This window comes from Lutra lutra, chromosome 3 (assembly GCF_902655055.1).
Source record: "Lutra lutra chromosome 3, mLutLut1.2, whole genome shotgun sequence".
NCBI classification, from domain to species: domain Eukaryota; kingdom Metazoa; phylum Chordata; class Mammalia; order Carnivora; family Mustelidae; genus Lutra; species Lutra lutra.
The window spans coordinates 13232035-13246469 of record NC_062280.1 but is presented as its reverse complement, the minus strand read 5'-3'; the positions used below and the strand labels follow the sequence as shown (position 1 = coordinate 13246469).

Sequence of the window (14435 nt, the reverse complement as noted above, 5' to 3'; positions counted from 1 at the left end):
TAGGTGCGAAGAAGGATTAAATTTAGTGAGCAGAATAAAAACTTCTGGGGAAGAAAGGAGGGGTCTTATAAACGTGGAGAAAATACTGGAATTTGAAAATCATTGCTTTGCAACCAACAAGGTAAATATTGACTCACACCAGAATCACCAATGGATACTCGATCTAGCAGAATTTTTTTTTTTTTTAAGATTTTATTTATTTGACAGAGATCACAAGAAGGCAGAAAGGCAGGCAGGGGTGGGCCAGTAGGCTCCCCACTGAGCAGAGAGCCTGATGCGGGGCTCGATCCCAGGACCTGAGATCATGACCCCAGCTGAAGGCAGAGGCTTAACCCACTGAGCCACCCAGGTGCCCCATTCTAGCAGAAATTCCTAACACTGAGGGGGGATATTTGTATGGTCTCAAAATGTCTCCCCTCCACTTGCTTATGAGTTGCAAGGGAAAACTAGTAGCTATAAAAAACTAACTGTACAGAGAAGAAATCAGACAACTTCTTGATCAAATAATCAAAATTAGCATCACAGATTGGTGGGGAGGCGCAGATGGACACCACTGCCTCCAGATGTGACGGGTGCATCATTTAGGTAATATCCTGGGGAGAATATATAGCTTGAAACGAATCATGGGCAAACCACACACCAAAAATGAGGAAAATTCCATTTTTTTTAAATAAAAGATGGTAGTGGAGGTGACTGTATTCTTCAAAAATGTTAATGTCGGGGCGCCTGGGTGGCTCAGCGGGTTAAGGCCTCTGCCTTCAGCTCAGGTCATGATCTCAGGGTCCTGGGATCGAGCCCCACATCGAGCTCTCTGCTCCGCGGGGAGTCTGCTTCCTCCTCTCTCTGCCTGCCTCTCTGCCTACTTGTGATTTCTATCTGTCAAATAAATAAACAAAATTAAAAAAAAAAAAAAGACAAAAATGTTAAGTCATAAAGAAAAATTGTAGAAACGTTTAAGATTAAGGGAGACTACAGAGACATGATAATACCATAATGATCCCAGATGAATTACATACTAGAGGGGAAAAAAGCTACAAAGGATATTACTGGATAACAGACAAAATTGGAACATGGCACCTGAACGGGACGAAAGTATTGTATTAAGTAAACTTTCCTGGCATCAAGAACTATACTATAGTTTTGTACAAAAATATCCTTATTCTTAGGGAATAACGCCATAAAGTATTCAGCAGTAAAAAGCCACAATGTGGGCAAGTTACTCAAAAAGTTCAGAAAAAAATTATGTGTTTACATAAATAGATGACAGAGAAAGAGAAAGCGCACAAAGGTTAAGGCACATGGGGTAAACATCAACAACACGTAGGCGAATCTGGTAAAACTGTATACATAGTGTCCTTAGTCACATTCTTTCAACGTTTCCATAAGATTGAAAATATTTCCAAATTTAAAGGTTAAAAATGGTCAATGTAAAAATATGAAATCATGGAAGACATAAAGGGGCTATCAAAGAATTTTTTAAAGAATAAAAAAGGGGCGCCTGGGTGGCTCAGTGGGTTAGAGCCTCTGCCTTCAGCTCAGGTCATGATCACAGGGTCCTGAGATCGAGCCCCGCATCAGGCTCTCTGCTTAGCGGGGAGCCTGCTTCCTCCTCTCTCTCTGCCTGCCTCTCCGTCTACTTGTGAGCTTTCTCTGCAAAATAAATAAATAAAATCTTTAAAAAAAAAATTAAAAATAAATAAATAAAATAAAATAAAATAAACAAATAAACATATAAAATCTTTTTAAAAAATGATATAGGGAATTACCATATAATCCAGCAATTCCACTTCTAGGTATGTACACACGAGAACAGAGAGCACGATCTCGAAGAGATATGTGCACACCCATGTCCACAGCAGCATTATTCACAAGAGCCAAAAGATGGAAGCAACCCGCGTGTTCACCGAAGGATGAAGGGATGAACAAAACACAGCACAGACACACAATGAAATATGAGTCTGCCTTAAAAAGGAAGAAAATTCTGACATGGATGAACTATAATGAGGACATTATAGGAAGTGAAATATGCCAGTCAGAAAAAGACAAATACTGTATGAATTCACTTCTACGAGGTAAACAGAGTAGACAAATTTAGAGAGATATAAAGTTGAAGGCTGTTCGCCAGGGGCTGGGGTGGGGGGTGGAATGGGAGTTATTTTTTAATAGAGATAGCGGTTCAATTTTGCAAGACAGAGTTCTGGATATTGGTCATACAACAACATAAATGTACTTAACAATATTGAATTGCACATTTAAAAATAATGACGGTGGTAAATTTTATGTTGTCTTTTACCACAATTAAAAACAACAAAAAAATTTGAAGGCCAAGATAATTTCCTTGAGGCTAACTGATGTTAGCAAAAGAAAACTGCCCAAAACTGCTGGGAAGAAATGTAAATCCCAGGGAAGACTGTCAAATGTGTCTCTCAAGGATCATGATCACATTGTTAAGAAACAGATTGCAAATCTCGCCTTGTTTCCCCTGTACTCACCCTTCTACTGCTGGGCACTACAGGAGCTCGAATCTTGTCCTCTAGAAAGGACAGACTACGTAATTTGTGGAGCCCCGTGCAAGATAAAATGTGAGGCCCCTTATTCAAACAATTAAGAATTTTAAAACCGTGACCACTGATTATTAAAAAAGCATGGGCCGAGTGGGGATCACACAGGCTATAAGTTCAGGACGCTGGCCTTGATTGAGTGGCACAGATAAGAACAGAACCATTTCACAACAATCTGGTGGTGTCCTGGAGTCCATTCAAACCAGCTAGCGAAAGCCATTGTCAGATTTTCAGAAATTCTGGCATCGAATTGATGTCATGTGAGTAACATGGAATCAGCCGTGGTAGGAACATTTACATCAAACAGTACACATCAGGGTCTGTCTCTCTCTCTCTTTTTTTGGGGAGGTGTGGAGGGTGGAGAGAAGAGTTGGTGGTTAACGTTGACCAGATACCAATGAACCTACCGGTAAGGCTTCTAACAACGGCTCCACATCATAACAGGGGAACATTTCTTCCTCTCCTTGGGGCAATGACGCAGGTTCCTTGTCTACCACACGTGTGGGAAGAGCCTGGGAGGCTGCAAACAGAACCACAGATAGTAAGACAAAATTCAACACCTGACTAGGAGCAATCCAAGATAACCAAGCAGCAACAGAAATTATTTTATAGGGACCTGAAGATTTAATTTAATCTTACTGTAATTATGATACATTATTTTTATCTTTTAATTTTTATTTTATTTTATTTATGTATTGTATGTTTTATTTTATTTATTTATTTGACAGAGAGATCACAAGTAGGCAGAGAGGCAGGCAGAGAGGGAGGAGGAAGCAGGCTCCCTGCTGAGCAGACAGCCGGATGCGGGGCTCGATCCCAGGACCCAGGGATCATGACCTGAGCTAAGGCCGAGGCTTTAACCCACTGAGCCACCCAGGCGCCCCAATCTTTTCAGTTCTTTAGTCCTTCATCCTCAATGGAAGAATTAAGGCCAAGCTCTTAGGACTATACTAAAGTCAATACTGAAATATTACTTGGTATCTAGAATATAGTAATAAACATAGGTTTGATCTCTGGCCTCTTTTTCCCGGCACAGAGCTCTTAAAACTCTTGTAATCTCTGAAGTGCTAAGTGTCTCTTGCTAATAAGAGGCTAAGGAGATGACTGGGGCTCCTGGGTAGCCTCTGGAGGGGGACAGGCGGGGTGCCAGAGGAATGAACAGTGGTCAGAGAGTTGGAACTTTCGACCCTACCCTCAGACCTCTGGGAAGGCAAGCAGGGCTGAGGCTGAATTAATCATAATGGCCAATGATTTAATCAATCGTGCCTCTACATGAGGCCTCCGTGTAAGAACCCCTACCTGAAGGGGCTTGGAGAGCTTCCAGATTGGGGAGTATGTGGAGATGCTGGGAGGGAAAGCTGGAGCCAGACTGGAAGCTTTATGCTCCTTCTCTCACACCTTGCCCTATGCATTTCTTACATCTGGCTGTGGCTGAATCCAATCTTTTTAATAATAAACAAATAATTTATGGGGCGCCTATGTGGCTCAGTGGGTTAAGCCTCTGCCTTCGGTTCAGGTCATGATCTCAGGGTCCTGGGATCGAGTCCCGCATCAGGCTCTCTGCTCAGAGGGCAGACTGCTTCCCCCTCTCTCTCTGCCTGCCTCTCTGCCTACTTGTGATCTCTGCCAAATAAATAAATAGAATCTTAAAAAAAAATTAATTCCGTAAGTATACAGTTTTCCTGAGTTCCGTGAGCTGTTCTAGCAAATGACTGAACCTGAGAAGGGGGTCATGGGAACCCTCAGTTTGTAGCCAAATCAGACAGAAGCCATGGATGTTCTGGGGACCTACTAACTTGCAAATGGTGTCTGAAGTGGGGGGCAGTCTTAGGGCACTGAGCCCTTAACCTAATTTAGTTAAGGTCTGTGCAAACTCTGGTTAGTGTCCGAATTGGATTAAATCACAGGACGCCCAGCTGGTGTCTGCCGAGACTTAGAGAATTGTCTTGGTATGGAAAAATCCTAGCCATCTATGTCAGAAGTGTTCCAGAAGTGTTGGTGTGAATAGTAGCAGAGGAAAACAAATTTGTTCGTAGAAAGGAAGAAAGAAAGATGAAAAGTGGAAAAAAGAATAACAAGTTTGCTTGTTTGTTTTCTTTCGACACCCAAAAGAGATCACACAACAGGCAGGTTGTAGAAAAGAAAAATCAAAATCCGAATTCTTCGGATATAAAGCTCAGGTCTCAAGACCCACTGAGGCATTTACTACATGAACACTAGAGTGCCTCCTCCTGAGTTCAAGGATCCAAGAATCATCTGCCCACTTGCGTTGTGTATTTTGTGGGGGATACTAACTGCACGAAAATGGCAATGTGATCAGAAAAAAAACAACTCTCTGCATTCAGTGTTCAGTGAGGATTCTAAATGTACTTTTACCATCAACTCCCCGTTTTTTTTACTTCTCACTTGACAACTCTGGTTAGAAGAATCATTTTTATTCTTCCAACTCTTACTTAAATTATGCATTTATTCATTGCTTCAGTTATTTTTTGAGATTTTTATCAATTTAACAACAGGGTATTTTGTTCCTCAACTCATTTTGCATTTATAGAATTAATTTTTTTTAAGATTTTATTTTTTATTTTTTTGATGGAGTGAGAGAGAGAGAGAGCGCATGCACAAGCGGGGGAGTGGGAGAAGCGGGCTGCTCAGCAGGGAGCCCTATTTATAGAATTCTTAGAGAGGAGTTCCTTTCAGTAGTTTCGTTTTTAAGCAAAGACATTTGCACAGCAGACTGACTCACTGAATTAAAATATGGGTGTGGTATAAAAGCTTCATGAATATACTCATGCAATTTTTAAAGATTTTATTTATTTACCAGAGAGAGAGAGAACAAGCAGGGGGAGCAGCAGAGGGAGAGAGAGAAGCAGACCCCTGGCTGAGCAGGGAGCCCAATGCAGGGCTCGATTCCAGGACCCAGAGATCACGACCTGAAACAAAGGTAGATGCTTAACTGACTGAACCACCCAGGCGCCCCTATACTCATGCAGTTTTATTTGTAGCTCTTGTTTAACAGTGGAGAAATAGGACCCGAGGAAGCACAAATACTTAGCATATTGATACACAGTAAGGCAACCAGGTTTTATTTCCACCTTCTGCTATCACCTTTAGCCATACTGTCTTTACAAGACAGGTTTAGGGAAAAAAACAAAAAACAAAAAAAACAAGGAAATAAAATTCTTCTTCTTCTCTGATAGTAATTTCTGAGACTATGAAAGTTTTTAATGACTTTCTGACAAACATATTCATAGCAACATGTTTATTCTAGGCCAGGCATGCATTTTATAGCAATTACTTCATTTGATCCTCGAAACACCCATGAGGTAGGTACTGTTATTATCCCCACCTTACAGATGGGGAAAGTGAAAGGTTAAGAAGTGATCCACTAACCCGTTAATAAGCGGAGTCCTGGAAATCTGACTCCACAGACCTCATTCTTAAACCCTGTGCTATCCTGCGTTGTTTTTTTCTGTTATTTCATTCAAAACGATTTTCTATACTCTCACACCCATGTAAGGATGAGGAAAAGACATTTATCTAAAACTACTTCTCTTCGCTAGAATATAAGCTCCAGGAGAGCCAGGGCTTTGCTTTATATATATAGCTAAGTCTCCAACTTCAACAACTGTGCCTAGTTCAGAGCATGCCTTTAATAAATATGTTTTGAATGAACAGATGAGGGGAAAGTTCTGGCTTTCCTAAGAGAATATGTTCAGAGTGACGAGCAAACATGATAGAGGACCAATTAGTTTAAGAATTCCCACGGTCTTGGTCGCCGGGGTGGCTCAGTTGGTTAAGCATCTGCCTTCCGCTCAGGTCATGATCCCAGGGTCCTGGGATTGCTCAACAGCGAGTTGGCCTCTCCCTCTCCCTCTATGATCTCTCTTGCTTTCACTCTCTCAAATAAGTAAATAAAATCTTTAAAAAAAAAAAAAAAGAATTCCCATGGTTTTGCGCAAGCAAGCAAGCGTAAGCTAGTTACCTTTCTCTCTTTTATATTTTTCTATCTTTCTCACAAGGTTAGGCACAACTCTTCCGCAGAGATCCTCCAGTAACTTCAGATTATCTTCATCTATTTGACCTTGTCTCTCCAGATATGCCAGGAAACTTAGCGAGGTCTGCAAGAGAATCAATGGAGTCACATTTACTTGCCTTCTGATGATGCATTCATTCCGTAAAGATTACCTGCATGGCCTCTAGTCACCAGATTTTGCAATGATGAATAAGGAATGGTGCTTGTCCCTGAGGAGTTCAATAGTATGGGGGGAAGAGGTATGACCAAGTAAATTACCTATATTAATAACAAATGCCAAATATACATAATTCACTACATACCAGGCAGTGCTTGCTTGACCTCAAAAACAAGCCGGTAAGGCTAGATACTATATAACCCCTAGTTAATTTAAGTTATTGAAAATAATTTAAAATATTTTAAAATATTTGAATTTAAAAATATTTAAATTCAATTAATTAACATATAATGTATTATTTGTTTCAGGGTATAAATCCCCATTGTAAAGATGAGATCACTGGGGTTCAACAACTTGTGCAGTAAGTGGCAGAGCTGGTATGTGAACCCCGGCGGTCTGATGTCAGAGTCCCTCCTGTTGGTCCTTGGGCTACATGGCCTCTGACTCACATCTGTAAATGACACACTTAGGGGCGCCTGGGTGGCTCAGTGGGTTAAGCCGCTGCCTTCGGCTCAGGTCATGATCTCAGGTCCTGGGTTCGAGCCCCACATCGGGCTCTCTGCTCAGCAGGGAGCCTGCTTCCTCCTCTCTCTCTGCCTGCCTCTCTGCTTACTTGTGATTTCTCTCTGTCAAATAAATAAATAAAATCTTTAAAAAAAAAAAATGTAAATGACACACTTAGATTAGGGTGGCAACAAAACAGAGGCACCAAAGAAACTAGAGGCAAATAGTCAGTATTTTTTTTTAAGATTTTATTTATTTGACAGACAGAGATCACAAGTAGGCAGAGAGGCAGGCAGAGAGAGAGAGGGAAGCAGGCTCCCCGCCGAGAAGAGAGCCTGATGCGGGGCTCGATCCCAGGACCCTGGGATCATGACCTGAGCCAAAGGCAGAGGTTTTAACCCACTGAGTCACCCAGGCGCCCCAAATAGTCAGTATTTTAAAAGAAAAAAAAAATCTCTTAAATGCTGCTGGAAAAAAAGGACAAATTGGCTAGTTTTATTTATTTTTTGGCTAGTATTGTTTTATTTTATTTTTTTTAAGGTTTTATTTATTTATTTGACAGAAAGAGATCACAAGTAGACAGAGAGGCAGGCAGAGAGAGAGAGAGAGGGAAGCAGGCTCCCTGCTGAGCAGAGAGTCTGATGCGGGACTCGATCCCAGGACCCTGAGATCATGACCGGAGCGGAATGCAGCAGCTTAACCCACGGAGCCACCCAGGCGCCCCTGGCTAGTATTATTTTAATATTGAATTACATGTGGGGTGGAAAGCACCACAATCTTTTCAAAGAATAGGGCTTCTCAGCGTATTAAGCTGGTTATGAAGACATATATACAAATGAACTCACATTAGAGCCCACAGAAAGTCATCAAAAGTAAACCTCTGAACACCATCTCACTGTGTCCATGAACATCAACAGGGTGGGAACTGGGAAGAGGTCTCCAGACATATGGAACCACTGAACGGCTGAAAAGGGGCTGTGTTAAGGAGCATTGAGAAGGAGGCTTGAGTACAAACCCCGAGTAAGAGCGAGGTCATGACTGGAACAGGGGGCTGGTATGGGTCCAGGCAAACACGGACAGACACACAGTATGTGAGGAGTTTGTCATGTGTCCCATGCATCAAGGAGTAGCTGTAGTAGTTTTTAAGAATAGTAATATGAACACATTTGTTTTTGAGTAGAAGTCTTGAAACAAACTGGGGGAGGGAGGGGATTAGAGAGAAAATATTGGCAGTAAGATTAAACACTCTGGCAAAGAGGGGATCCAGACCTGGTCCGAAGCCAGTATGCTGGGAAACACAGAGGCAGCACTGGGTTTGAGAAACATTTCTGAAATAGAACTCGGTGAGTCGTGGAACTCAGTCTGAGGTGGGTGATGAAATGAAGGAAGAATCAAAAATACCACTCATTTATTCACAGTTCATATAGGCACAAAGCAGGCTTCGTACAAGCCGTGCATGGGAGGGGATTCTTGAAGGATGACTAGGTCTGCCAGCATGGCAAAGGAAAAGAAAAGGCAAAATAAACCACATGCGGAAATGAATGTGAAACTAAAATCCTGGTTACGAGGAGTTTTGTGTTGCCTTCAGCAAGAGGTTTCTCTGTTAGGAAGGAAGCTAATGTCATATTGAAGTGTCCTAAATCATGACCCAGAGTTGAGTTAGCGGAGAAAGAGTATATACAAACTATCCTTTCAAGAAGTTTGGCATTAGAGGGAACCAGGGAGACTGAGCAGTAACAAAGGATGAGGAAGGGCTCAAGAGAGATTATACATTTTTTTCAAAGATTTTTATTTTTAAGTAGTCTCTACACCCAATGTGGGGCTTGAACTTACAACCCCAAGATCAAGAGTCACACGCCCTACCAAAAGAGCCAGCCAGGCTCCCCTGACAGATTATAATTTAAGAAATTCCAGGGGCGCCTGGGTGGCTTAGTGGGTTAAGTCTCTGCCTTCAGCTCAGGTCGTGATCTCAGGGTTCTGGGATCAAGCCCTGCTTTGGGCTCTCTGCTCAGCAGGGAGCCTGCTTCCCCCTCTCTCTCTGCCTGCCTGTCTGTCTACTTGTGATCTCTGTCAAATAAATAAATAAAATCTTAAAAAAAAAAAAATTCCAGAGACAAGGAGGAGAGCCAAAAAGGCAAAGAAGAGTATGTGTCCTCCCTTGCAGCCCTAGCACTACCCATTGCTTGGCCGGGAGTCAAGCAGAAGACAGAAGGGGGTACAGAAAGATTCCTCCAGAACTGATCAGCTGGGCAAAAGGATCAGAGGGAAACCACCACACAAAGTTCTGCGATAGGTCACATGCAAATGAGCTCTTACTGAACCTTAAAACAGAAACCCTATTTTTGACAGCATCCTACCAGGAGGAAGAAAAGGGACTAAGACATGATTCTAGAAGCAATGATGGGAGTTCTTTATACTGTGAAGACTGTTTATGAGATGTTTGGTCAATGACACCTTCTACACACACACACACACACACACACACACACAATCGAAAAGGATTTTGTATTTTAAGAACACCACTCCAGTGAATACTAGCAGGAAGTGCCTGAAAGCTCTTGTTCTGCTGCTTTGCCAAGCTCGTAGATTTGGGTGTGGTTTCCTTTACATCCAACGTTCATTTGATTACTACCCGGAGAACAGATTTCCAGCATGTTCTGGAACAGGTGAAGGCAGCCAGATGCCTATAAACTTGTAGGAAAGTTATCAAAAGGAATCCTAGAACGCCCTACTAAGGTCATTTTTCTAACTCGAGAGACGGTGTGAATTTAGAACCCTTCCTTTTTGACTGAGGCAAGTTCAGGCCCTCCCCACCCAGCTGCTAAGCAATTGATTTCCGGGACAAAATCTTTTGCAATCCCAGCAGCAGATAACACAGCCTTCTTAAGCCCTGGTACCAAAACTCCTCAGCGTTGCTTAGAGATTGTCCTTTCTGCACTTCAGGAACACCCAGTAGAGATCAGCCTGGATTTTCTAAGGTATATAACTCAGCCACAGTTCTCACATGAAGAAATAGATCTCCTCTGGAATAAAGCTGAGATCATTTGGAGCTCAAGCAGGGTACTTTTCCTGAATCTGACGGGCTATTCTCACAGTTCTATGCCACAGGGAAATACAGTGATTGTTCCTTTTACTGCTGTGCTGAACGAGAAAAGCAAAAATCGTTTGGCTACGTGAGCACAGGCCTTCATTGACAAAAGCTAATATAGCAGGGAGCAAAACGTCAGAATGCTTTTGGCCACAAACCACAGATGCCAGCAAGCTAAGGTCTAAGACCCTTGGAGAAAGTGCAGGAAGAAATACACTCCCCCCGTTTTTCCTAGTGCAAAATCATGGCTTGGTGTGGAGCACACCAGGGACTCCTGCCTATCTCTTCATCCCCTCCCTGCCCCCACCCGGCATGGGGAGTAAGAACTTTTGTTTATGACACACGGAGGGGTTTAACTAGAGGGAGTGGTTCCGTTTATTTTTATAAACCCAGAGACTGGGGAAATTGTGAAAGACTGCTCTATTATCAGAATAAGTCAGAGAGCTTTTCAAACTATAGGAAATCTAATGCTGGGACATCTGGCCTCTGAATCCAGATGCCAGTTTATAGGAAATGCATAAGACCGAGGAGCGAGCTGAACTGTACCAAGCACATGCCATCAGCAAAACTCAAGACTACCCACCAGTTGTCCTGGGCTTCTTCAACAGATCAATGTTAAGACAAAGAAAGAAAGGGGTTGGAGGGAGAAGAGTTAAACCCGTAGATTAAAAAACGCTCAAAAAAACTGTCCAAGACTAAACTTGACATCTAGGGTTGCACAAGTAAATGATAAAACCATAAAGAAACATCAGAACGTTGCTACTATAAAAGCCAGGATAGTGGTTCTTCTAGCGGATGGGAAGGGGTTGTGACTGGAATGGGGTAACTGGGGGGGTTTCTAGACTGACTGGCAAAATTCAAATTCTTGACTTGGGTGATGATTTCTAAAGGATGCGACTTATAATAATTCATTAATCTGTATGTTTTATGTCATTTTTTATACTAGTGTCTTGTTGGGTTTTTCTTAAAGAACAAAAAGATAAAAGGAAAAGGGAAAAAGTGTAAAAACAAAAACAGAAATATACCAGACCTCTCAGGGGCTATCTAGGGGGGAAAATCAGTAGATTCTGACAAATGGTAAGTAAGAATAAGAATGTTCGCCATGGATCTCTGCACATCCCATCAAGGTGGCTTAGTTCATCCTGCTAATCTCTCCAGTCAGTCATCGTAAAAGCATATAAACAGAAAGGGTTCAGGCCCTTCTCTCAGAAAGAGAAAAGAAGACTGTATCATCCCATTCGTTTATGCTTTCCATGATTTTGTAACAGATTCTACAAGGTTCTGGACCCATAATGATGAGTTAAGACTCAGTCCCCAACCCCACAGAACCCACAACCAACCACTGGCAGGGGGGAAAAAAAAAGGAGGCTCAAGCGATGACTAATCAAAAGACACAGAGGCTAAAAACCCTGAGGGTTCAGAAGAGGCAAAAAGACAGACCTGGAAGACTGTGAGCAAGGTAAGTAAAACGAACCTCCTCAGCTCTACAGGTCAGACACCAGGAAACATATTTAATGAATTACTCACATAGTCCTCATTTGATCTACCCCACATAAAACAGCTTCCCACTCCTCAGTGATTTTTCTACAAACCGAATTTACTTGTCAATAATATAAGGAGATCTCAGGAGAATGTGATACGGGGGAGGGGGCTATGCAGGCAACATAGGCTGGTAGGCTCGAGAGAGCGTGGGTGATATTCACATTCCTAAGTTGCGTGGGGGGAGGGGTTTGAGGCTGTTCACTTAGTACTACGTTTCCTAACTTCCGTACACGTTACTTGTTTTTCAGGGTGTTATCAGATGCCACATAACTTAAAACCTAATAAACATAGCCATTGAATAGCACAATTATAAAGTGATGTTATGGGGGAAAATTTGAAAAGTGGCCCCTTTCCCAACTTAACTAACTTGCTTGTCACAAGTTGATATTAGAGTCAAAAGAAAAACATATCAAGTTCTGAGGCCTGCAAGAAAGAACTGTTGCTACTTTCTTACTCTGAAATGTGACCCCTATAGCAATATGATTAATAGACAGTAACTATGTTATTATTAAAAATACTATTAGTTCAGAACACCTGTATAGCCCTCTACAAAGCACATCCTCAAATATATGTCTCATTTGATTTTCACAAAAACCCTACAGGGGAGATAATGCAAAGTTCCTCAAAAGAACACGCAGGGTCAGGGCACCTGGGTGGCTCAGTCGGTTGGGCGGCTCATGATCAGATCCCGGGGTCCTGGGATCAAGCCCCACACTGGGCTCCCTGCTCAGTAGAGAGCCTGCTTCTCCCTCTTCCTCTGCCTGCTGCTCTGCCGCCTACTTCTGTTCTCTATCTCTCTGTCAAATAAATAAATATATTAATAAAAATCTAAAAAGAAGAAGAAGAACAACACACAGGGCCCCTATGTAGATCATCAATGCCCCATTTCCACTCCACCATGATTTCCCACCTCCTCATTTCCACACGTTTCTCTATGGGAAAACACAGTGGGTGCCAACAGCAGTTAACCACTTATTATCTGATGACCAGGTGCCAAATTTTACCCACATCATGTTGTCTAATTCTCCCAACAGTCTCAGAAGGAAAGGATGGGATTGTTGACAATATGACAAGTGAAAAAACAGAGGCTCAGAAAGCTTCCATCACTCACCTCCCGTCAAGGCGTTAGAACCGGGACTAGAATCCAGGCCCCCCCAGCACCAAAGTCAATGTTCCCAAGCACTGTATGACATCATCTTCAGCAAATAAAATCCCTTCCTGAAAACCCCAGCACATTCCCGACACGGGTTACTGCAGAGCTCCCCAATACCCCACTCTCTATGACCCACTTACCATCTGGATTTTGGGAATCGAGTCCCTCTGAAGGAAGATCATGTTCTTTAAGTTATCTGAGCTGATGCTTTCTGACAGTTCGTAGAGCAGCTTTCTAAGACATACATCCAGAGAGATAAACAAAACCTCAGACTTGCAGAGGACAGTACAGTAAATCAAGTGCTTTTTTACAAATATTCTCTCTCACGGGAGTGATCACAGCCCATGAGTAGACAATTTGGAACCCCACTGTATAGATTCAAAACTAAAACTCTGACCTTTAAGTGGCCTGTTACATTAGGTTAACACAATAAGGGGGCACCGGGGTGGCGAAGTCAGTTAAGTCTCTGACTCTTGATTTCGGCTCAGGTCATGATCTCAGGGTCGTGAGATCCAGCCCTGCATGGGGCTCCGCACTGAGCGTGGAATCTGCCCAAGATTCTCTGTCTCGGGTGCCTGGGTGGGTCAGTGGGTTGAGCCTCTGCCTTCAGCTCAGGTCATGGTCTCAGGGTCCTGGGATCGAGCCCCGCATCGGGGTCTCTGCTCAGCGGAGAGCCTGCTTCCCCCTCTCTCTCTGCCTGCCTCCCTGCCTACTTGTGATATATCTCTCTCTCTGAATAAATAAATAGAATCTAAAAAAAAAAAAAAAGATTCTCTGTCTCCCCCTCCCTTCACCCTCCCTCTCCGCCCTTCCCCCACGCCCATGCACGCGCATACACGTTCTCTCTCTCTCCCCAAAAATAAAATAAGATTAAAAATAAAACAAAATTTTAAAAGATAACACAATAAGCGGTAGAGGCATGCTCAAGAATCAACTATACTGTGTTACATATCTGAAAGTTGATGAAGAGTGGGTTTTAAAAGTTCTCATGAAAAAAAATTTGTAACCAAATGTGACAAATGTCAGATTTCCTATGGTGATCATTTCACAATACATACATATATCAAATCATGATGTTGTACACCTAAAATTATCATAATGTTATAGGTCAATTATATCTCAATTACAAGTAAAAAATCTTAAAATAAATAAAAGTGTGTTATCTAAGGTCTGACCCATGATAGACCTGATGCCTGTATGTCACCCCATACAGATACAAAATACAAATAAAATACAAAAAATATATAAATACAAAATATCTATATTTTACCTCTCTGGGTTTCACCCAAAAATGTATGAAAATTTAAAACAGGACATGGCATAAATGATGTCCTTTCCTACCCCAGAGACATATCTTTTTTCATTTTGTTTAGCTGGCCACAAGAACTCACGCTTTC

At 42.2% G+C, this 14435-nt stretch overlaps 1 protein-coding gene across 1 annotated transcript in view; it reads right to left on the bottom strand.

Annotated features, from left to right (window-relative positions):
- Window positions 1–14435, bottom strand: part of CASP10 (caspase 10) — a 32489-nt gene that overhangs the window by 15301 nt on the left and 2753 nt on the right. Inside the window, 3 exon segments of the mRNA XM_047720723.1 lie at window positions 2969–3081; window positions 6544–6679; window positions 13179–13272. Of these exon segments, the coding sequence (XP_047576679.1) occupies window positions 2969–3081; window positions 6544–6679; window positions 13179–13272 (343 nt within the window).